This window comes from Alligator mississippiensis, chromosome 6 (assembly GCF_030867095.1).
Source record: "Alligator mississippiensis isolate rAllMis1 chromosome 6, rAllMis1, whole genome shotgun sequence".
In the NCBI taxonomy this organism is placed as follows: Eukaryota; Metazoa; Chordata; order Crocodylia; family Alligatoridae; genus Alligator; species Alligator mississippiensis.
The window spans coordinates 7,323,462-7,349,197 of record NC_081829.1 but is presented as its reverse complement, the minus strand read 5'-3'; the positions used below and the strand labels follow the sequence as shown (position 1 = coordinate 7,349,197).

The 25,736-nt window shown below is 44.6% G+C and overlaps 1 protein-coding gene across 4 annotated transcripts in view; it reads left to right on the top strand.

The window, feature by feature from the left end:
- CSMD2 (CUB and Sushi multiple domains 2) overlaps positions 1 to 25,736 on the top strand; it is a 651,518-nt gene that overhangs the window by 178,927 nt on the left and 446,855 nt on the right. For all 4 annotated transcript variants that reach the window (XM_014605014.3, XM_019487966.2, XM_059729594.1 and 1 more), the window contains exon 4: positions 16,004 to 16,198. In XM_014605014.3, the coding sequence (XP_014460500.3) occupies positions 16,004 to 16,198 (195 nt within the window). The remainder of the gene's footprint in view (positions 1 to 16,003; positions 16,199 to 25,736) is intronic.

Below are 25,736 nucleotides of genomic sequence, written 5' to 3'. Positions count from 1 at the left end.
CATCCTTAGGCCCTAATAGGCCACGTTTTGCATGCATACATTATGAGAAGCAGTCTTTGCTTTGAAGAGCTATATCAAGTCCACAAGACGGACAAATTGGACAATGGAGAAAGGAAGGGGGTTACCTTATTGATTCCTATGCTCCTATTCCTTGGGTATGCTGCAAAAATTGCGGGCGGGAGCACTGTTGCCTGCGTGTTGCTGGACCAGCCTGTGGGGCTCGATTGCCTTTTGGGTCTCATCAGCTTCACACTAATGAGACTTCATTGACGTTAAGTGGAATTGCTCTCAGTTGACACTGGGAAGTGAGTGGGGAGTTAGATCCGGTGACTAATCAAGAGAATTACTGCCGCTCTACACTACCCCAAGTCAAGACCCTTGCATCTAAGTCATTGGCTGATGCTAGAAACAGGCTAACTGGATGGAAGAATGGTCTCAACCAGTAAAGTCCAGTTCACCCTTTGTGGGTACCAGAGTTGCCTGGGGGTGTGAGATGAGTGTGCGTAGTGCTGCTTTGCAGGCAGCTTACAAGATGCTGATGCTTCGAACCATGGGATTTTGAAACTCGGAAAGCTTCAACTAGCACAGTGAAGCAAATCAGCACTTACATACTTGGCTTTAGCAGGGGGTGACAAAGGCATTCTGCAGCATAATGTTAATAATTGAAAACGTACTTGCATGGCTTTCTTCATCCTTTGCAGGGTGCATTTCATTTCCATGAAGCAAATTATGGTCCTGATTCCCTTTCAAATTGGAGGGGGAGAGGAGGCTGAGAAATAACCTTAATCCTTGATATTCTCTGCTTCACTCCAATGGTTGCTTTGTGCTTTAGGAGCAGAGAGGTTTAGTACATGATGGCTATTCTGGTTTTCTTTCCTGTTGCTCAGATCTTTAGCTTACTTAAGCCACAACCTGCTGCACTGCCTCCGAATTTGTTTAATAGCTCAGTTGCTTGGATGTGATTAAAATATCATGAATGGAACAAAGCAATAATAAGGCGAGCAGCTCAGGGTTTTGTTCTAAAAATATCTGCTTCAGTACAGCTAGTGTAGTGAAGTCTATGGCAACAGTCACCGTGAAGTCCATTGCAAGAGCCTTTTGCAAGCCAGACCGAGCTGCTGATGTATACTTGGCTTGCTGTGTTACCTCTCTTTTTGTTATAGCAAGACACATTTTTCCACTGGGAGTCATGTTCTGTGATCCTGGCATTTCTCTCTGCGCAGCCTATTCCTGATTCCAAAGAATGAGGGGTTGCTCATTAAAATGCACATCAGATGCTTTCAGAACAAATGTGTTTTGTTCTATAATGCAAGGATTTTAATAGATGCAGGGGGTCAGTCTTATACTCTGCACCTGGATGGTTTTTAAAGGGCTTGGCATCTGAGTGCTCACATGTTTAGTTATCCATGGTAGAAAAAGATAATCGAATCTCATGCTTCAAGGCATAAATTGATGGCTGTAAAGGTCAGGAAGGATCCCCCCTCTGCCTTTTCTTAAGGTATGCAGGTAAGGAAATCTAATGCAAAGGATGAATCTCACTGTTGCCTTGCTCCTTCCCCTGGTACTGTTTAGTGGAGTAATCAAAACTAGGCGTGAGGTTTTTTTAATAGGAGTGTCCTTCCTCAGAAAAGCTTAAGTCTTGGATGGTGTTGAGCGTGTGTGTAGGTGTGTTTGTGTGGATGCGTGCCCTGACCCTGAACGCTGGAAGTCCAGAAAGACACAGAAACGGGAGAGATTTGGGGCTGCTTCACTTCGGTTGGTGGACTGAAGTCACGTTTCTTGGTAAACCTCTACCGTGGCGATTCGGTCGTGTTGTTCCCTTGCATGTCGGGAGGTTGTATGCCGTAGCAGAAATGCTCGTGGCATGGCCTGTCGGATTCCAACAAATCTGCACGTGCTGCTAAATATCTTGTCACAAGGATGCAAAAAAGGAAAGGAAAGTAAGAACTGGATTTACAAAGGGCCAAAACCTCAATGTAAATTGGTGTAAGCCCGGTCACATCAGAGGGCTTGTGTGGACTTAAACCGGAGGAGGGTGGCAGGAGCGGGAGGTCTGCCTCTTGCAGCCTAAGAAGCTTACAGGCCTGCTTTGAGATCCCTGGTCTCTTCTGTTCCCAGAATCAACCCCCGTCCTTTCTCTTTCCATGAATATACATTCCTTATTGGTGTCCTTTTTAAAGTAAAGCTTCATGCTCTGTTTCCATGACAACATTCATAAAATATCCGTCTTTCTTTTTAGAGTTTGTGTATGGATTTTTCATCTATTACCCATCTTTGCAGCAATTACAGGTGGATTTAAGGCCACACTGAAGTGTTTGGGTCATGATGTAACACTGCAGTGACTCAGTGGAGTGTCTCTGGATTTCCAAGGGTGTACCCGGGAGCAGAATCTAGCCCTGCCCTTTTAAGTGTTCATAATGTTGTGTGTCATTTTTATAGATTCCTCCATCTGGGATTTCAAGGCACTTTATAAGCTTGAATTACTTAAGCTTCACAACCTTTCCCCTAGGGAGGTAGATGAGTAATAAGTGAAGTAGGTAAGTGTCTTGATTTTTTTTCCAGCTGGCTAAAAGAGAAGGAAAAGGACACGTCCAAGATTACACAGACAGATAGAGACTCTAACCAGACCCTGTCCTCCTCCTCCTCTGTGTTAAGCAGAAGGCAACTCTTAGTCCATGATAACCAACATTATGTAGCTGCACTAATAGTTATCATCGAGGATAATTTAGTATTTCCCCCACAATAACATCCTTAGGCCCCGATCATGCCAAGTTTTGTACACGTACGTTATGACAAGCAGCCTTTGCTTTGAATGAACCAAATCCACATGACTGGCAAACTGGAAGATGGGGAAAGGAGGCAATGAAAGCAGGTGCAGAGCTGGGAATCGACATCCAGTCTCCTGACTCCCAGCTTGGTGCCTTCTGTTGAATTCAACACCAAAACTAGTCTTCGGTGCTCTTAAGATGGGGCGGGCAATTATTCTGGGCGAAGGGCCACTTACTGAGTTTTGGCAAGCCATCAAGGGCCGCATGACAGGCAGCCAGGGGCAGATAAATATTAATTTTCTAAATTTTTTAGAGGCCCCATGGGCTGGATAGAATGGCCTGGTGGGCCGCATTCGGCCTGCGGGCCGCGTTTCGCCCACCCCTGTCTTAAGATATGAGATGCCCAGAAGCTTAAAGGATGTACTGTATGTATCAAAATGGGTCATATTGTTGACAAAATGGGTCATATTGTTGGCAAAATGGGTCATTTTGCATCTTGGGGACTTGGATTGTAACAGTGTTATTAAACACCGGAGCTTGTGACACCAAGAGTAAAGAAATATGAATGATACAGCGGTCCTAAACTTACGCTAATAAAAAACCACCAACACCATCCCAAACTACTTACGCTACCCTATCAAGTATTCCTTCCAATGTTTTATCTCTCTCGCTATCATTAATGATATTTTCTCTTTTACATATGCTGCTCTTGACACAACCTGGTACTGCAAGAAACTCTAGGCAAATCATTTTTCTGTTTTCGTGAAGTCTCACAAATCCCACAGGTTCAGTTAGAAGCCAGCTGAAGGCAGGTCCTAAAGAATGGCTTGGATCATAGTGAGAGGAAATGTATTGCACGGTTCATGCAGATAAGTTGAAGGTCACAATGCGAACGTTAGCAATGTAGATCCGAAAGCTGGTTGTGGATGCTCTAGAGTATTTGTCTTGAAATACCCCTGCTCCCCCTACCCCGCAATTAGGCTGACAGCTTATTGAAGAGCTATAGTGCGATTCAACTATGGCTCGTACAAGAAAGGCGTGAAATGACACCCATGTTTGATAAGCCATATGGCTTATCAAAGGCAGAAAGCTCATCTTTCAACTTAAGCATACTTCCAGTGACTTGCCTTCCTCCCACAGAAAGAAAGACTTAAGTGAAGAGAATGGAGGTGTGTGGTTATTTTTCAGTCTGTGTGCTAGTCTAGTCCTGAATATACTCTTGTATTTACATGATGTGCCCATGAATGTCACTGCATTTAGAAAAAGAAAAATTAGCAGCAACTGAGGCTAAATGGGACATTTTCACCAGGTTTTGAAAACTGCTATGTAGTATTATTTTATGCATTATTATTCAAATTATTATTTTATAACTTATCGATTATCCTGTGCATTTCCCAGAGAACCCCAGAATGCCACCACCTCTACCCAGTTGACTTTCCTTGGGTTGATTCCCGTAAAGCTCTCAGTATGAATTTTGATAGTCCATCAAGAATGCTGGTATTTGACAGTCTTTCCAATAAGTCGATGGCGTGAACCTGATTCTTGACTTGCAGCTGCATTTGATTCTGAGAGTTATGGACTCAGCACATTTGTTGGCATGTTCTCCCGGCCAAAGGCAAACATATGGCACGCAGACCACACTGCATACATTTTTATCTCTATAATCTAAGGTTCTCAATGTTTTTGGACATGATGGGAAACAAGGCACCCCTTCATAACTTTGGGGAATTGAGTGGCATCCAATGTTAAAAATTAATTAATATATTATAGTGCTTACCTCCTGACACAGGGGCTGGGCAATAGCTTGGTTTACCTGCTTAGCGTATCTGCTTATCTTCTCGCACCTCACTTATCTCCTCACATCTCATGGCACTGTTCAAAGGATCTGGTGGCACCCTAGGGTGCCCTAGCACCATGTTTGAGAGTCATTGATCTGAGGGTTAGCTTGATCAGGTTTTTGCTCATTGCTAGACCTCAATATGATTGTCTCCAGCAAATTAGCGATAGGGTAACCAGGTATTTATTCAATGAATGGACACCATTTGACCTCAGTTCCAGAACAACACAAAAACCCAAGACAGAAGACCTCAGCTTCTCTGTACAGGCTATCACTGACCTCCGAGCGGCTGTCCTTCAACAGACAAACAAACTTTAAAAACCAATTTGAACACAATTTTGAAGCACAAAATTACCCACAGACTAGATTGTGTTAACAATGGTCTCAACAGGGAATGTGGATTCTTATCGGGACCAGCTGTTGACTCCCATGTCCCTCATGGTATTAACTGCCTCTTTCATCTCGATTGATCTAATCAACCCATATTTTAGAACTGTCCCTTCCTCTTCTATATAAAATCCTTTCCTTCTGCCAGTCCATTCACAGCATCTAATGAAATAGGTTGTTGTCTGCAAAAACTCGTGTGTGTCTGAACTAGTTGGTCTCTCAGGGCCACCCTGCCCTGCCTTCTGCCTGACTTCAGACTAACATAGCTAACCACCTCTCCGCTTGTGTATATATTTGAAATTGTTCCAGCTGTGAAGGTACTTTCCTATCCTTTGTTCCTGAGCTTCCCACCGCAGGGACCATCTTATCTGAGTTTTTGAAAAGGTAGTTGGTACTACCGCTTAAAAGTAAGAGCAGTGATGGAGCATTTGAATCCACTTGCGGTCTGCACCCTATTATTGCGCTGTCATAGTTACTACAAAACCTCCAAATCAGAGTTCCTCATCCTTCCTACTCTTACCTAATACGTTTGCCAGCTTGGAGAATGGTAGCTCATGGAACCCATCCTGCTAGCGCAGAGCGGGGCATTTGAGAAGAGCCCGTACATTAGGTGGTTGCGGAGATTTCCCATAGGAGACACCAGAATTGAAGCCAGAGATGATTTGCACCCAGATCAGCACTTTAATATGTCATCATATTGTGGGCATTAGGATCTATCTATGGAGGTACTTGGATAGACCCCAGTACTTGACTATAGGTGCCTACAGACATTTAGGGGCCGCACTATAACTCATGGCACTTTACAAAAGGCGCCATAAATTAGAGCCCTCCGACCCCACCCCCTCATCCAACAGATGTTCCCCCGTTGGGTTGGGGGGGGCTTCAGCCTGCTTGGCCCTTGCCCTGGCCAGCAGGCAGGGGCTTTCCAGCAGCCTCTGAGAAGGCTGCTGAACCTCCCCTCTCCCCAGCTCTGCCCTCCACCCCCCAAACCCTGGGGCTGTTAGCAGGGGAGGGATGGAGAGGGAGGAGCATGCGGCTGCCAGCTGGGCTTTGCCTGGCCAGAGCTGGAGTGGGAAGGGGGGCAGAGTGGAAAGGAACCCCCTTGCTTTGCACCCCCCCCCTGCAGGGAATTGGGGGTAGAAGGGCTGGGCCTGCAAGGTGGGGGGACGTCCCCCCAACCCTCCTTCCCCTCCCCCCCCAGCTCCAGCCACAGCAAGAGACCTGCATGGGGTGCTGTGGAAGGGAGCCCCCCTACAACTACCCCACCTGGGGTATTGCAAAGAGCCAAGCTAGGCCTGCAAGGTGAGGAGTGGCTCCCTTTTCCCACCCACCACCTGGATCTCTCAACTGTGGCAGCAGCAGCTCCTGGCTCGGCTTTGCTGTGCCAAGAGCTGGGTGGGTGGGCAGCGGGGTGCAACGGTTTCTCCCTCCTCGAGGGCCTGGTGTGGCTCCCCCCAGCACCCCAGCTGGGGTAGCGGAGGGGAGGCTACAAAGTAAGGGGCTCCGTTGCACTGCACTCTCCCCACCTCCGGCTCCAGCCGGGCAAAGCCCAGCCAGCAGCTGCGTGTGCTGCTCCCTCCCCACTGACGGCCCCGGGTGCAGGGCTGGGCTAGCACTCAATGGTGAGGGCACCAACCCAGCACTGCAAAGGTGCTAAAAATGAACCCGCGAGGGAACACAAGTTCCCTAAGGAGCTCTGTTCTGTAGTGCCGTCAGCTAATAGCTGATTTGACGAGGGTTCATTTTTCACTCAATCGACCATTTAAAAAGTACTCCGCAGTCACACGCACGTGTTACGTCACGGCTGTCGAGCATTTTCAGGGGTCCAATCACACGAAAAATGTAACTTGTGTAAGCACCCTATAATGTCGGTCAGGTCAGATGTGCCGCCTTGCAAAGACCCAGCACAAAGGATAAGGAGCTGCACTGATCTTATGGCTGCGGTGACTTTTAGCTTGAGTTATCTTTGCCATACTGGTCTTAATGGGGTGAGGGGCTTTTTCTTCCAGGTCCCTCAGAGGACCACCTAATTCCATGCAGCATGAGCTTTGCTTATCTTACCTCATCCCTTAGCTCACATAAATAGCTTGGTTTTTGGTTCAGTCCTGATCCTAGGAAGAAAAGAGAGCAGGCCTGAAAACACTTTTAATATTGATCCACTGCATCTGTGAGTGGCAAGCAGAAAAGGATTTGAAAATAGGCTAGGATCAGTGTGCTTGTGCACGAATGTCTGCAGGCAGTGGGGAAAACCCACGTGGGGCTCAAACTTGTTCTCAGATACGTGTGCGCATGTTACAGCATCGCTTACAAAATTATGCTTGTGGGCGAATTTGGCAACATAGGCACCTGTGAATTCAGGAAACAGGACTGAGCCCTAGGCGTGTTTTTATGACATAATTATATCTTTTTAGCTTTGTTTGCAGTAGACTATAATAGAATTACGTTCTGGAGTTTTTTTGATCGCTTATGACCATGAATTAATAATAAATCTCCCCAGTGCCAGAAGCGCAGGGCTCCAGAAGCGCCACAGCAGCGCAGAGGAATCCTGGCCAGTTGTGTGAAATTCAGCTTCTGCATCCTGGCAGAAGGTGTTTGCACCCTGAGCTCAGCACTTCTGGCGGCTCTTACTGATGACTCTCTTCCTCCACAGTATAATTTTTCATCGCTTCCCATATCTACGCGCTCCCAGATTAAACATAATGTGCCGCTGATGCGGTATTCAGCTAATGCAGCAATTTTAGCATGTGCCGCTCAGGTCCCAGTTAGCAACGTCTTCCATTTTGCCCATTGCATTGCCTGAAAGAGGCTTTCAGCGCATGAAAAAGCTGCATGGAAGGGCAGCTAATGGCTAATTAGCGAAGGGCTAATTGTGGGATTAGAGAGGATGAGTTATAAAGACAAGCTAAAGCAAAAACATCAAACTGAGCTTAAACCAGACAAACAAAAAAATACTATTGAGAAGTCATATTGTCACGGACCACTTCTTTTTTTTTGGAAACAAAATAGTTTCTTGGACTAGTTACTGGAATGGGGTCTAAATTAATTAGATCTGTTGGACTGCCCTACTTTTGACTGACTGATTGATCCACATCCCAAAGGTGGCACAGACTATGGGAAAGCTTAACTTGTGAGTCTCAGGTTGACAAGTCCATTATCGCACAGGGACTGCAGGTAAGGACTGAGCGTGGGACTTCTGCAAGAGAGGTAGGCAGCCCAAGCCTGGATCAGAAAGGGCTATGGCAACTCAGGACTGAAGTGCAATGGGAAAGCTAAGTGAAAACTAGTGGTTAAAATAGCACATGTGCTTTGTAAGTCTGAAGGGTGGCAGCAGAGCTAGGTGTGAGGAGCTGTCCCCTCTGGGAAGGGCAGAATTGAGGCATCTCCCTAGGAGTCTCTGGCTGGAAACAGCAGTCAAAACTGCAGCTCAAGATTGACAGGCATTGGCTATTCTGCCTTAGAGGAAGGTTCACGGCCACCCACTCCTCCATGCCCAGCTTTAGATAGTATTTGCTTTCTCATGCATGCACTATTCAGCCTCCTTAGTGGCACGGAGGTAGGAGAAAGGGGTTTAGAAATTCAGATCCATGGCACCCATTACCCTTTTGTTCAGTTTGATAAGTGTTCATACCAATGGACTTGGTAGGGCATATTGTTCTCTTAGTTCTTGAGCAAGGTACAAGTTGGTAGCCCTACAAGTGAGGGACTATTTTTGTAGATTTTAACAAAAAAGAAGTGTTCCTTGTCAAGGGGAGACTCCTCTTTCCAACATAATAGAAAGTGGATCAACACTGGCACCCAGTGTCTAGAAAAAATCATTTCAAATATGGACTTTCCAGTCTCCCACCCTTTTTTCATGCTGGGTGATACCAAACTCAGGGTGGGCAGCTGCAATCTCGAGGCCTGGCCTTTACAACAATACGATTTTGATTCCTGCAATCTTTTTTTCTGGCAGCGTTAGCCCCTCCCTTCCCTAGAGCTGCCTTTTGTCCCTGGCCCTTTTTTGTATACAAGTTCGTTGCCTTTGAAACTTTTGATCCTCATCAGGGCGGAACAAATTAAGTTAAACAATTCAAAGACACTTCTTAATTATCTTGTATGCAGATCCTAGATCATCAAAGCATTTAAACACAAGCTTAAAGCCCTTCTGATGAAGCAAATCACATATTTCAGCTTGTATTTAAGTTTCATTGGAAAGCATTAGGCTCAGAATCCATTTTTAAAGTTAACTTCGTTCTTTGCCAGTTGGTGCCCTGGCATCCCAGTTCAGGAAGGCTCATTAAAATCACTGGGAATTAAGCATTAGCTTAAGGGTAAGTATGTGCTTTTGCCATTTGAAGCCTATGGGTCGACTGCTGAATTGGCCTCATCTTTCTTTTCTGAACTCAGGCAGCTGATAAAATGTTAATCAGAGGAGTAGACGTCCCAAACGTATAGGAACTGTACTCGTACGACATCTGAGAGTCTCTGTATATGTGCTCTAACTTGTACTTAATTCTCTCCAAAAACTCAGGGGTAAATTTTGTTGCAGAAAGATATTCTTTGTTGCTTCCTCCATGACAAAATGTCATACTGGACTTAGTAAAATTAAATAAATAGAAATCTGAAGACACAGCCCTTTCAGTGTCTAAATAGATGACAAGGAAGAGCTTTGAAGAATAGATATGGGGAAATACAGGTCCTGATTCAGCAGATCTGTTGATCTCGAGTCTTCCTGATGGAGCGTAGTGTGTTGCTGAGCTGGAGTGAAGTCTGTAGTCCTGGAAAACATACAAAGAAGAAAGGCAAAGTGAGCAGGAGGCCCTTCTTCCCCCAAATATGCAGGATGACTGATGGAGAGCTCCGTACTGCTATATATTTGCTCTGTTGCAAAGACATCAGCTGAAAATGGGGGTGTCTTGCAGTTGGACTGGGGTTTGGGAGATGGGAGTTCAGCGTGAAGCTTGGCAGCGGCTGCCCATGTGAATGCAGGTGACTCAATTACTTTGCATCCATAAAATGAAAGTAATAATCCTTCTCTAGCTCAGAGGGGGGTTGTGAGGATAAATCTACCAATACTTTGATGCTGCTATAATGATGGTTGTTTAAGTGGCTAGACAGAATGAGTTAACACTGGGTGGGGAATGCAGCAATCATTCTTCAAAGCAAAGGAAAAAGATGTAGTATCTTGGACACCCCAGCATGACAATACACTGGCAGGTCCTGCTTCTCGGGGATGGCAGCTGTCCCGTTCTAGAGAAAGGGCCTGGGAACAGTTAAAAACACAAAACATGGAAATGATGGGGTGGGAGTGGAGCTTGGTGCCCAGCTGAATTGTATTTCCATAGGAAATGATTAAACTGCTATAACCAAAGAAGTAAAGCCTTTTTGCTGCTTCTGGTTCTCTTGGAAGATAATGGCAAATTTGCTCCAGCACATTCCACGAGGAAAATTGAAAACTGGAAGTAGATTTGCAAAAAAGCCCCAGAACTACTACCGCAAATAAGATGGATGATGAGCCATCCCCGTCCATTATTATCCAAAAGTATCTATCTGACTATTTTTTAGCGAACAAAGAAATATTAGAAGGAGAAAATAGTTTCCATTTAGCTTTATCTCTGTTGGCTGCACTGAAAATGAATCATGACATAAAAAAGGATAAAATGAAATGAAAAAGATACCATTTATTTCCTTTTTTTCTGGAGCACACGCCGGACACTTATTCTGAAGGTTAAAACTCTTCTCCTGAACTAAAACAGATTGTACTAAAACACAGATAAAAGACTTTTAAGGGTCTTAGAATATTCTCAGTGGCACTTAGCCCAAAAGTTATGGGCAAATAGAAGTGACAGTGATTTTTTTTTCCCCACCTAGGGTGAAAATCACCCTTATTTCCTCAAAAGGCCTATGTGTTACTTAAGTGGAATAAGCTTTTCTGCTATTCCTCTTATCAATGAGGCCTCAACGTCTTATTCAATTTTCTGAAGCCAACAAACCCATGCCTGTTTCTTTTGGCTTTATTTAATTTCTTTAAACCAAGAGTAAGAATTAATTGAGACAGAGGAGAGGAGATCATGTGTCACCCCGCATTATAAAAAAATACACTCCTTGATCAGACTCCAAGGTTAAAACAATAGCATTTAAAATATCACTGTTATTCATAGAGTCATAGAAGTTAGGGGCTGGAAGGGACCTCAGAGATCATCGGGTCCAGCCCCGAATTATCTATAATAGTTATAAACTACTATAGATATAATTCAGGCAATAAAAATGAGGTTTTTAACCATATAAATAGGGTAATAGGCTAGGATGGGATACTTGGGTCTATTGAATGCTGGAATTATTTTATTTTTGAGCACTAGAGAGAGAGAAAATAGATCTGCCAATTAATTTGAGCAGAAGCTGGCAGAGACATTTAATCTGAATGGCAGATAAGCAAGGGATATGTTTTGTTGTTGTTGCTGTGTGAGACTACCTGAAACGGTACAGTCACTCAAGTGTCACTGAGATGAAGAGGATGGGAAACATCTTTTTTTCCGAGCCAACAACGGGGAGCCGTGAGGTTTTAGGGAAGGCTGATGCAATTAGCCTGAATGCGCCTTGATGATGGGATGCTGTCCAAGGATGCGTTGAGTCACATCTAATGACTTCAAAACTACTAATTAATTTTGAATGAACTGGATTGAGGAAGAGAGGCGGTGAGTTGTGGTTGCTATGACTCCTACCGAAAATTGCTGTTTTCAAAAGTGTCCACCCTGACCCTGGGCAGGGGTGAGATGGGATGAGAGCTCAGAGCCGTGCTTGTGGAAAATGAAGAATAAACACACAGGAGGTGTGCAACCCAACGAAGGAGTGGAGATGGCGAGAGGTCTAGAGGCACCTGAAATGGGATGGGTGGGTCACTGGGAAATGGGGTAGGAGAGGAGAACTTTGGTCGCGTTTTTGGCAAGGGCGTAGCTGGTGGTGGGACTGGACAGGAAAAGACAGGAGTCTGCTTTTGCTCTCTTCACGCCTGCAATGGCCCCTTTTCAAGCCATGCACAGCCTGAACCTCTAAAGGACATCCTAGAGTACGGGTCTGAGATACGATAAAGTCTGCAGATGCTGGCTCTGCCCAGGAAGAGGGCTTGGAGCAGGAGAGGAGAGTTTGAAATGGGGAATGCAGGATATTTAGTTGGAGGATGCTCCAGAGGTAAGAGCCAAGCACAAAATCAGGAGTTAGGTAAGGAGGTGAAGGGAAGGATGTCCCTACTGCTAGGTGAGCTCTACAGGTCTTGTGTTGGGTGCTACACATGTAATAGCACTGGGTTGAGGTCTCGCCAGAAACGATAATAATCCTTTGTGCTGAAATAGAGTAACATGTGGCAGTAGTTAAAATCAAAATATGGAAAGAAAACAGGTATCAATGCGTTGCCCAAAGCAGCAGACTTTTTGTTAAGGACAAATAAAAATAGCTTCTCTTCAGCTGTATCAATCTGGTGTGTGGCTGCCTGCATTTCCATACAGTCGCTTGACAATATTATGCTGATTGCTAGGAACAAAACTCTTAAGGGGAGAGAAAAAAAAAATCCGTGCCGCTAATCTACAGCAGAATTGGTAAATGGGTAAGACAAAGCTTTAATGATATTATTCCATCCGACATCTGATGTAAATAATACAGTTCTATTAATCTCACAAGCAGTCAAAGAGGCTGGCTGTTAGATGCAGCCAAGTATGAGCAAGAATATTATCTCCTCTAAGGGACATTGGAATAGAATAGCAAATTCAGTTCTGTAGAAGTATTTTTTTTGTTGCGCTGGGCCCAGGAAGTCATGCATGAACTCTGAAACAAGGAGTTTTCTGAGATCATTGTAAGAACGACCGGGTTGGGAGGCCTAAAAGACATATTCACGTTAGGCATCCTCAAGGCTTGGGTTGTCACCTTGCAGTACACACCCCTTCAAGCAGGTAGGTTCTGGCCTCTGCTCCTTCCTCACTTGTTTCAAGTCAGGCAGTCTACACTAGCCCACATCTGGGAGCATATTAACTTTCTTTTGTGACCAGCCTGGAAGAAAAAGGACCCACTCACATTCCCCATCTGTTGCCCATGGCCTCATCAGCTTGGATGTACAGAAATGCAGCAGCCTTTTTGACAGCTGCCGCCTGCACAAACCCCAGCAATGTGATATGACCTTGCTCAGACATGCAACAGTGTTCCCAGCTGCTTCCAGAGTGAGCAAGGAGTTAACATTATCTTGTCCCCCAACCCACAAAAGGCCCGTGCGCATTGTCTGTCCAGTAACACAACATTAACTAATGTAGCCAAAAGAAGTAGAATTTTTAAATGAGGTCCCATTTTTCAAATATGATCTTCAGATACGATGCAGGTCGGGGTTGTCTGATTCTTAACAGTTCATTAAGTAGAGAGCAGCTAGTGTTAGAGACTGACTTTTAAAAATGATAGATTTTTATTTATGGTGAAGTTCCAGCCATTAATTTTAAAGGAAGAAAGCACAAAAGCAAGGAGTGGGTTCATTAAAAAAAATTGACATTAGTAATTTAATTAAATTGGGTCTTTGAGTATCATTGCAGAAAATGAAACATTAGTTCCATGCCGATTCTCAGCCCATTTGGGATAAATAACAGTCTCCCCACCTATGAGTTTAGTTTTATACCATTAAAATTGGTATCCCCACAGTTGTTTTGCATGTCAGTTGAAGTTGTCAGTGACTATCAATTTTGTGCAAGTGGTGTTAATTTATAGTGCTTACGGCAATTTTAAGAGCTGTACCGACGTATGAAAGCACCTCTATTTCCAGTTTGTATAAGGTTAACAACAGTGGCATTATTTGAAGAGCCACCCAGGGAAAACTAAGGCACAAAGACATGAAATCGGTGATGGCAGAAATAATATTTATGTTACAGTAGCCCCTAGAGGCTGAAACAAAGATTGTTGCCCCTGTACTAGGTACTGCCCAGATGCATATTAGTGAGAGCTTGCCCTGAAGGGCTTTCCGTCAGAATGGACAAGAAGTAGAAAGGGAGGGAGGGGAAAGAGTGGCACTATCGAAGTTTTTCAAAGTAGTCCAGGTTGAATCAGATGCATCTTCCATTTAAATGAATGGGACCCACGGCAGTGCATTGGGTGTGTACAGAAGTGCTCCATGCACATATTGCAGTGCTGTAATTTAGAGCACTTTTATAACACTATAATGTTACAGCACTTTTAAACATGACAGAAGTGCAGCGTTTGGTTTAGGGGAGGAGGAGGGGAGGTCTGAGCCTCCCTGCACTTTCCAGGCTAGGAGGCAGGGGGCACACAGCAGCCTCCTGGGGCATCTCTGCTGGTCAGAAATGTAACAAGGGTTAATTTAAAGCACTGTATCCCTTCTTAAAGTGCTGTAAAGCCATACACTTCTGTTAAGCCATGGCAAAAAAGAGCTTTAAAGAACAAAAAAAGCAACTTCTGTACAGACCCAGTTATGCCTGATCTGGGCACTTGACCACCAAGGCACCATAGGGTCAGTCTGCAGCCAGTATATTATAGTAATTACAGCCAAATCTTGACTCTCTTTTGCCACAAGCGTTGTTGCTCATTTGCTGATGGAAATATGTATCCTCTTCCTGCGGAGAGGTCTTTGGCAGCATCCTGACTCTTTGTGATGCACTGAAGTTTAAAGGGAATGGAGACAGGTTGTACTACCTGGCTGTGGGTTTTTCTCATGGTATATATAGTAGAATATTTGGAGTCACACTTCTGAAACACGGCCCATTGCACAGCACCATTGTACCAGTTACATTAACCACGTGCATCCTTACAAACATTCACTTCATTTCATTTGGTTAGGAGCAGCTCTGGCTTTGCTCTCTTCTTCTACGTGCCTTGGCTACCTGGCATATCATTTTGCTGTTCATCTTGCCTGTTTCTTTGGCAGAACAAGAGCCTGAGCTTCTTTCTACTCCCAGGAATTTATCCGTTTTGTACGTGCCCTTGACAGAATTCCCTTCTATGCAGTAAACACTCAATCAGCTCTGAATCAGAAGCTTTTTTCTTCCTTAGACTTCCTTTAGTATTTCTGCATGGAGGAAGGGGGACTCCTCTTAAAAGAACTTGTGTAAGAACCTGATTCAAAGTTGATTAAGTCATTGTTAGTTCTTTCATTGTCTTCATTGGGTTTTATATCAGGCCCTAAAAAGTTGAATTTGAGTAGGTCCTTTTGGAGTGGTTTATGGGAGCCTGTAGCATTTCAGACAAATAGGCTGAGGCTGCTTTACAGAGGCATTAGCAAAACTATGCAAGATTTATTTGTGTTACAGTTTATACTGCTGCCCATATCATATAAATAAGGTATTTTAGGCTGCATCTGTTGATGATGCAACTTAATGCAACTCGGTTCTCTTCAGTGGAGCTATGCTTAGTTACTGTATGGTCAAGAGCCTAGCTGTATGTACCCCATGACTTGTGTATGAAGTTGCTGGATGATAAATGCTTGTGTACCAGGTGAACTAAGAATGCTAAAGTGCTGATATTTGGACTTTTCTATCTAAATAGTAATTGCCACTTATATGTGTGTCCATTTTATATACCATTCCAAAGGCTTACAGACTTCCCTTTGTGCTGCAGAAGATTTTGTCCAAGACCCGGTGAATTCCAGAGTTAAATGTCATGTATCTCCTTAAACTACATAGTATGTGCAATTTTGTGCACCATAAATGCATCAAATGAAAAAAGGAGGAAAAAACCCCCATAGGGTATAGGATGATTCCTTGGAGGGGTAAGGAAGGGATGTGTTTCTCCTGATGCTGGTGTTTAAGTGCTCCAGTATCGTAGAATGTATGACCACCGCTCTTTGCACTTTCAACGATACATTTGCTTTGGCACTGGGTTGGCGTTGATTTCATTCTACTTTCATTCATTTAATTACACAATTGATGCTGGTACCTGAGTAGGTGAACTTTGTTATAATACTCTGGGAAAAAATAGGAGAGTGTCTTAACTGGAACAGGAGAGAAATTTGCATTCCTTGGCTAACTGAAGGCATCTTTCTTTCTGGCAGTTTTACCGAGTCATACGTGCGGAAATCCAGGAAGACTCCCGAATGGGATCCAACAAGGGACAACGTTCAGCATTGGAGACAAAGTGAGATATAGCTGCAACCCGGGCTTCTTTTTGGAGGGGCATGCATTACTCACGTGCCACGCCAGTTCGGAAAACAGCGCCTCCTGGGATTTCCCACTGCCCTTCTGCAGAGGTAACTTATTCCTTTGTGCTCGTTTCCGGACTAAGCAGCCTACATTAATGAACAAGACAAAGCTAGTCTTTTGATCCCAATTGCACCTTAAAAAGGTAGGACTGAACTTAAGGGTTCCTCAGGATTGGGGAAAACTTCACACGTTGGGAAATCGGTTCATCGAACTGACAGAGAGCAGATTTAGGTTAGATATCAGGAAAAACTTCACGGTAAGGATGGACAAAATGTGGCATGGGCTTCCAAGGGAGGTGGTGCTCTCCCCTACCTTGGGGGTCTTTAAGAGAAGGCTGGATAGGCATCTGGCAGGGGTCATCTGACGCCAGAGCTCTTTCCTGCCTAGGCAAGGGGTTGGACTTGATCTGTTGAGGTCCCTTCTGACCCTAGCATCCATGAATCAAAAGTGAAACCCAAACATGAAGTGCTTGAGATCCAGGGAAGTTTACACTGCTTCCTAAAACTGGAGGTGAATAATATTTTCTAAAGCACTTTAATTATTCAAAGCAGGATTTAACTATTTAACACTCAACCCCTTGTTGTTGTCCCCTGATAGGGAAACTGAGGCAGGGATGTTAAGTGACCTACTCAAGGGCATAGAATTTTTTTCATGCTCAGCACTGGGAACCTCCCAATCCCCAGACTTTATACTCACTCCTCCAGTTGCATCTTCCTGTGCATCTCCAGCACTCATTCATCTCTAGGAGTGCATCTACACGAGATGTTACATTGCCTTAGCGATGCCATACGGCAGCATTGTATCGGTGGTCACAAAGCAAGATGCCACCACTACATCACTGTAGCAATGAGCTCCCTCACTACAGTGCATTGCTATGATGATGTGGCGGCTAAAAATAACCATATGCCGCAGGGATGGTGCAGTAAGGGCTGTTACTGCACCAACATTAAGCACTTTCAAAAGGAAGTACTAAATAACTGTGCAGTAACAACTGCATCGTGGGGGTCTGTGTAGACTCGTCCTAGAAGAAATCTCCATAATTTTAATTATGCCACTCAGTCTGCTCTGTGCTCATAGAGCAAAACTCATCCCAGTGCTGAGTGCCTGCACAAGATCATATATATCTTTTCAAGCCGTGTCCTGGTTGCTGCACAGATTCATAGATTCATAGATGTTAGGGTCGGAAGGGACCTCAACAGATCATCAAGTCCGACCCCCTGCATAAGCAGGAAAGAGTGCTGGGTCTAGATGACCCCAGCTAGATGCTCATCTAACCTCCTCTTGAAGACCCCCAGGGTAGGGGAGAGCACCACCTCCCTCGGGAGCCCGTTCCAGACCTTGGCCACTCGAACTGTGAAGAAGTTCTTCCTAATGTCCAGTCTAAATCTGCTCTCTGCTAGCTTGTGGCCATTGTTTCTTGTAACCCCCGGGGGCGCCTTGGTGAATAAATCCTCACCAATTCCCTTCTGTGCCCCCGTGATGAACTTATAGGCAGCCACAAGGTCGCCTCTCAACCTTCTCTTGCGGAGGCTGAAAAGGTCCAGTTTCTCAAGTCTCTCCTCGTAGGGCTTGGTCTGCATAGTACAGCCTATAAAACAGACTTGCAAATGGTGGGGACCTACAGATGGGTTTCAGACCAGGAGTCCCCTTTATGTAATGGGTATCCATTGAGACCAGGGCCATCCCTAGGGTACAGTTAATCGGGGCGACCACCCCAGGGTCCGTGCATTGGGGGCCCCACGGAGCTGGGAAGCGCGGCCATGGACCCTTCCACGGGACCTTCCTGGAGCTGGTGGGTCAGCCTTGCACCACAGAAGAAGCATGGAGACCCCCCGTGGGAGTACCACAGCCTCACGCAGTGTTAAGGGGGCCCTGCACAGGCTGATCTGCCCCGGACTCCACCCTGCATTCGGCTCTGATCGAGAGTCATGCTTTTATCATCATAGTTAATTGCAAAACATTGTAATAGTCTCTTAAGGGAAACAGTAGAAAATCCATAATGTGCCTTATTTCAAATTGACTGGGAGACTAAATGTGGGGAATAACTGTGTCCTGGCATGGGGAATGGGCAAAGTAATTTAAGTTATTTTCCAGCTTGAAGTTCTCTGATGTTGGTTGATGGGCTGTATTGTGGAGTCTTCTTTTTCACACTTGTTCCATATTCTGTTTTGAAATAGATTCAAATGTCTTTTTTTCCCCATCATCTGCTCTGACCAAATCAAGAGCTCCCACAGGGTTATTTTAACAACCCCGGTTCCCTTGGCATGACAGGCTATATGACTCACGGGGGCTACAGGCTGAGTTTTGTTTGAAGCCCACAGCAGGGCAGCTAGTCTGCTACGTTAAAGGGAACTTAGAATCTGGGAATTGATTCAGTGTGCTGATTCATTTGTTCTTACCTCCTTCCATATATTTTAGTAAGAAATATCTAACACAGTCAGTCTTATTAGGCCAGCTTTAACAGCGTGACAAGTAAGTGAGGCCAAGTAGGGACAAGCTGTCTTAAGAAGCCTGTCGTTGGATTTGATTCTCCACTGCTTTGTGCCTCAGGCTAGTTGCCTTCCATCTTGCTCAGTTTATACCTGTACAAGTGGGTGCAATATGCTGCCATTCCAGCTGGGTTGAGTTTGACACTCGCTTTGCAATGTCAAATGCCGGTAGAAGATGCAGAACAGCAGATTTTGGCTCGCAGTCTCAGAGTTGGAGGAAGTTATACAGGAGGTGAAACCTAGACTTAAAGAGCTACTAAGTGATGGTACAGCATCCGTAAGCAAGGGGATAAGGGTGGCTTCTTTCTGAGTATGGGCTATCACTGCTTGATAATCCTGTTTGGATCTGCGGGACTTCAGGGAATTAGGCAGTCAGTAAATATACAAGTGTCTGGGTTGTTTTACCCAAACAGTTTGCTGCTCCTTGACTACTTTTCTGCTCAATACTTTGTGTACTTCAGCAGAGTATCTTGCATTGATTCTTTTATTGACTCTCCACTTGTGTAATCAATTAGCAGGCCCCTGCTAGAGCACAAATCTTGAATTTAAAATGATCAAATATTGTTTGCCTGATGATATATGTTCCCAGCACTTCCTTCAATGAGTCATACAGTAGCGATGTATTTCATTTATTGTATTTATCATACGCGTATCTTCTGCTGCTTGTGGGCAACTCATGGTCTGAATATAGGAGAGCTGATGTGGTTAGGCTGATACTCAAGAGGGATGTTTATCATCATCGTTTTTCATCTCCAAGCGAACATTTTCAATCTTGATTCTTTAATTTCATGCTGAGTCAGGGCTTCCATCATAACCTTAATTTTTCAATGGGTTTCTATAAGATGGCTGGAAAGAAAAAAAAATGTCAGATAACCTTTCAAATAAAAGACACGCTACGTAAGAATAAACCAAAGCCCCTCTTTTATAATTTGTCTTTTTTGACAGTGGCCCTGCTTCAGAGGAAGGCTAGATACATCAGTTGTCCTACTATTATGAAGGTGTTTTTGCAGTGCCCTGCTTGAGGGGAGAGCTTGCCTCTTGACCTCAATCAGTGTTAATGCCCTGAAGGATTACCCAGGTGTGCTCAGTCCTTTTGGTCTGAGAGCCGCTCTAATGAAAAGGCCCAGAGTGTCACATGTATCAGGATCCCTGCTCTGAAAAATGGCAGCCGGGGTGCTTTAATTAAAGCTCATGGAACGAGCTTGAGTTAAAGCACCCCTGCCGCCAATTTTCGGTGCAGAGACCCTGATACACGTGATGCTGGAGTCTGCAGGAGCATGGTAATACCGCTGTCCAGCCAATTCGATTAATCGAGTATAATTACAGCACATCGGAGCAGCCTCGTTGTACGTGTATAGGCGCCCAATGTTTTCAAATCTATAGTCAGAGTGGAAATATATACTGTACTCTTCTGATTACAAGCCTGCAATTTTTTTCCCCTCCAAAATAACAATAAAAATGTGACTCTGACTTGTATACAGGGTCAGTCTATAATCCAGTCCCTAACAGTTTCATCCTTAGAAGTTGTGGTATTTTTATTACCTGCACAAGGATACAAAGTCAAAATGCTCTTTTATTGGTGCATGGCTTGTTTGTTTTTTTTAACATTTTTAGTGTTTTCATCTTCCGGGTCCTTCCTCTTGATTATTTGGCTCTCCTGTAGGATTTTTTAAGGGCAAAAGCATTTCAAGGTTTTTATCTTCAGTTAGCAACGTATTTTTGGGTATAAAGCTCTTTCTTTTTTTCCTCTGAAAGCCGAGTCTGAAAATTTAGGGTCAGCTCATGTGCAGAGTCCATTTATGATCAAAACAACATAGCATAACTTTCTTGAATGATAGTGTAAGGGTGATGTTACATCTGTGATGGTCTAGAAAGGATGTGAGACACAGCGATTTCTTAGGGTGATATCTTTTATCGGACTAACTATGTAGTTGGGATAAAGTTAGACAAGTTTTGAATTCGAGACCTCCTTTGCCAGGTCTCTGATCACAGAAAGCAAGCGCAGCATAGTCAAAACCAGTAGAGGGGAGAGGGTGAGAGAGATTGTCAAGGGCAGCAGACACAATTATCTTTTCTTTAGTCACACAATTGGGATCTGTACCTGGTCACCATAATTCTGCATCGTGCCGTGCACGTGGACCATGGCAGCATGCATGATTGTGGGGATTGAGGATAAGATCCCATCATGGGATAATTTGAACATCGTCCATGAGCCTTGGGAATGTGTGCTTGTAGTCTATTAAGTAGTTGCCATTTGTGGGTAACTCAGTGCACTTATGATTAAAGACCTACCCAAATCGAGGAGGCAAATGACCAATATCGTGGGCTTATTGTTGATTAGCTGAGAGGGCTGTCTGTCATGCAGCCCTACTCTTTGCTGCTGATTGGTGGAGAAGGGTGGGACTGCACAACAGGTTGCTCTCTCAGCCAATCAGTGGTGAGAGGTGAGAGCAGCAGCCACCTTAGCTGCTCCCCTTCCTGCCAGCAGCCCTCTCCCATCCCAGCCCAGCGGGCTCCATGGCCTGCCCATAGCGGCCAGCTCCTACTGGGAAGCCAGCATTATATTTTTAGTAAGTTCTTTGTTTTTCCCCACGGATTTTGCTGACATTACCCAATTTCACGAACTCCATGAAATTGTGAATTGAGTAGGTCCCTACCTATGATCCCACCTAGTAAAGCAAATCTTGCTGCCCTATAGTACTGTGTAGCTGCTGTGACTATTACGGCATTGATTGATCTCTGAAGGAATGATTACGGCTGGAATTGTGAGCGAGTCTGAAGAAGCTGCCAGATGAGTAACGCGTTAAAAAACCCCCCAACAAACTGTGATTGCCATTAACAAGTCAACATATGCAAATGCATGCCAAACAGCTCTTGAGGTTGTTACAATTATTTTGTATGACAGTTACAGAGAAAAGCTGTAGCTATTTGAAATGTTGCTTTATGGTTGCTGTGACAAATGTTGGGTGTTTTTTCTTAAGTCGGGGACCACTTTACCTATTCACTTGAGTGTAGCTGTGGATAAATATGACAGACATCAGAGAAAAAAAGGCCATTTCTCTCTGCTGAGAGCTGAATGTTCTGCATTTCAAGGACACATATTTCAACTACCTCTTGTTTCTGTGCTCCTACAGTGCTTAGCACAGGGCAGCCCTAGCGCATGAATGGGGTGTTCAGGAAGTATTGTAATAAAGCTCATGATTAATCATTTTATGTGATATATGAGCTCTTAGCAGTAAAATGATTCAAAACAAGATGATTGACCCTACCCTAAAGAATTCGTGATCTACAGCATTTCTACGTGCTGCTGAGTCCAGTTCTTAGACCTTTCCATTTAATAACAAAAAGTTAAAATAATAGCTCTGCATCTGGCATTCAGAATGTGCTGTTGCCTTGTTCAGTGGCTGATTAATGTAAAAGAAAGCAGACAGCTGCCTACTATGGCCAAATACAGAAATTCGCCTTCTTGCTTAATTGGCAAAGGTCTGTTCTTTGGCGCTGAAGATCCCAGCTTCAGACCTTGCAGATGACTTGGTGGGAGTGAGGTGACGGCCTTAGAAATACTCTGATTGTCTTTCACCAGTTTTTATGTAAGTGCAACTCTGGTCATGGGCAGACACAATTTTTAACTGCCTTAAAAGCAGAGAAGGGGGAGTTGCTGCCTTGGAGTACTCCTTTCAGCTGTTATTGATTGTCCCATAGTGGTATAAGGGAGCCAGATAAATGCAGTTTTAACCCTGAATGATTCAGGGTTAAAGTTATGGTGGGTTTGCTCCATGCATACCACTAAAGATGCATGCAGACTTAAATTACCTTGTTGCACCTTGTCCGCCACTATAACTGTTCCATCTGTTCGTGCCCTCAGTGTAAGTCTGGATCTGTCTTGGTGGTAGAAAGGTGATGATGCTACATAGTCAACATTGTTAGCTAGCAGCAAGCACACCGTTACCTCTTATTCTATGTTTCACTGGAAGTAGGACTCTAGCAAGCGACAGGAGAGAAGGAACAACAGCTCACATGGCTGGTTTGACTTTTTTGTTTTGCTGATGCCATCTTTTATGTAAACCTCAGTGTTTTTGTTCTGTGGTTATAGCAACTTTGAGTATAAACTACGTAACAGCACCTGCAGCTGTATTAGGAAGCCTGGAATAGACACAAGTAATGCATTATGGACTGGAAAATAAGGTTACATCCCAGCACAGTCAGGACTGGAAGCAAGTTGCTGGAGGTCAGGCGCTGAGGATGTGTGCATGTGCACATGCATGCCCTCTTCCCCTACACTTGTTTTGATTTTTGTGCATATATGTATAGATATAGATGTGTGTGTGTGTGCGTGTGTGTGTGTGTGTATAGATATAGGTGTGTGTGTATAGATATAGATATAGATATATATGTCTGTGTGTGTGTATAGATATAGATATATATGTCTGTGTGTGTATAGATATATATAGATATAGATATATATGTCTGTGTGTGTATAGATATATATGTCTGTGTGTGTGTGTATAGATATGTATGTCTGTGTGTGTGTATAGATATATCTATAGATATAGATATGTATGTCTATGTGTGTATAGATATAGATATATATATAGATATAGATATGTATGTCTGTGTGTGTCTGTGTGTGTGTGTATGTGTATATATATCTGTGTATATGTATCTATTTATTTATTTAGCTTCCTTCTGCCACATTCCCTCTTTCATTAGCTCTGTGCTGCTGTAGATCTGCTTGCCTTAACTCTCCCCACAGCAGGAGATAAATACAAATGCATCGTGGCAGCTGCACGTGCTTATTGGGGAGGGCGCCTGGAGGATCTGTCGGTCTTGCAGCAGCTTCGCACCAATGTTTTAACTGGGGGCATCCATAACATGCCATCCTTTTCTTTTTGCCCTGAACTAAGTCCACTGCACAGAGAAATGGAGGGTGGGAATGTGGGGAAATCCATTTTTAGTTTCCCTTTATAGTATTCTCTTGTAGCACGAATGGCAGCAATTCCGCTTGAGATGCATACAGTCCCTCTAATTCAGTGCATTGAGGGACGCAGGAATGGAAGAGGTCTGTGGAAGTATCTCTTGCATTTGCTAGCAGCCATTTGTCCAGTGTCTAAAAAACCCATCCATTCCAGCCATGCGCATGCATTAGAGCCACAACTCATCCTGCGAAAACAAAGCCCAGACAATCCACTCTACAACATGCTACAGGTTTAAAAAAAAGCCAGGAGACAAGACATTAGCCTAGATGTTATTAGGCAGTGCATGCTTGAATGATTCAAGGAGAGAAACATGCTTCATGCTACAGGGGAAGGCAAAAATGTCCTTTCTCACACCAGATTTAGCTGTCTGCTTAGCCCTGGGTAAAAGAGTAAGACCCATCAGTCAGGTATGCAAGAAGCTTCCAAATATAAGCAGGAGCATCAGTGCATCCCAGTTAGAGCTTCCAGCTCCTGCTGCGGCATGGGTCTTCCTGTTTTGTTCTCAGACTACAACATTCAGAATCAAAAGTGGATTAAAATGATGGGTCAGCACGCTAATTTTGGGAGCGACTATTCTGAAAACAGGCTTGTCTTGTGCAATGGTGCTAGTGGTGCTCTCTGCAATGTACAGCGGATGGATCTCCTATGAAGAAAATACCCTGGTCCCAGAAAGCCTGGAACTAGAAGGTCTGAGGGGAGTGTGGAAATTAGAGAATAAATCACTCTCTGTTACAGTGCATCAATGTTGTTTCACCACATGCTCCTCCGTTGTACGTTGTTCTATGCTTAGATGATACAGGGTTTAAGGCACGAGCATCTTTTAGTTCTGTTGTGTACAACAGCGTCTAGCATGATGATGATGTCCTCAAATGTGACAAGTTTCTAGGTGCTACTGCAATACAAATGGATAATGCATGCTAATTTGGATTTTCTCTGGACTTTGCATGGTCTTCGGGGTTATTTGAGCCCTTCCTCAAGCATTAGTGGGTCATTTCTCTCAGCATCCTTGTGAGAGTGCAAATTGATGTTATTCCCAATTTTAAAGACTGACAAGGGACAAAGATTAAATGATTTGTCTAGGATCATGCAAGAAGCCCATGCCACTGCTGGGGACCAAACCTTTGCTTTTTGATTTCCAGTTTTGTTCTCAAACCACAAGAACACTCTCCTTTCTTGAAAAAACAAAAAAACAAAAAAAAAACTTGTTTTAGCAGTCTAAAGTGTTGCTGCTCTAGCAACAGACATAACCCAGCATCTGTGAAAATGACTTCTCCTGACAGTATTTTGTTAAGTGACTAGAAAATGAAAAGCTTTTTAATAAACATATCATTATTTTGGCTTATTATAGCATCACAGCTTAGAATGAGAAGCCCCATAGCTTAAATTGATCAAAACAAGACCGGAAAACCACTGGAGGAGAATGCTGTATCGGAGGGGTTACAGCGTCAGCGGATGGGATTGCTGGGGGGCACAGGTGACGTGGCGGGGGAGCAGAGGCAAGGTGGCAGAGGGGGACCAAGGTGACATGGCAGAGGGGGTATGTGCCCCCCCACCCCCCAAGATTTCTGCATCCATAGTGGGGTGTAGGCTGCAGCCAGGCTGGACCAGCAAAAAACAGGAACCGCCTCCATAGCCCAACGGGCAGGACTTGGCATGAGAGGAAGTGGTGCTGCCAAAGTGAGGCATGGCAGGGACAGCACAGAGTTGTGCCCCTGCTACTGCTGGGCAGGCAGGGGGCACATCTAGTTTGTCAGTCCTGGTGGTGCGGTGCTCCCTTCCACACCAGGTCCCTCCAGCTGGGCCACAGAGCCCCCAGAGGGAGGGTAGCACCTTGCCACCCCCAGGGGAGAGGACAGGGAAGGGAGCCGAGCTCTGTGCTCTGCTCCAACCACAGCAGCTGTCACCTCCCCCGGGTGGCAGCCAGGGCCCAGGCACTGCTGTGGGGGACAAAGGGATGCAGGCTCTGGCCCTGGGGCACCAGGGGTGTAGGGGGCTGCGTGTTGGGAGTGAGGAGCACTGGCAGAGCCAGGGGGGCTATGGATGGGCAGTGAGGGGCACCTGGGGGGGGGGGGTGGAGGGCTGCAAGGTGGGAGTGAAGGGCTGTGCTTAGGAAATGGGGT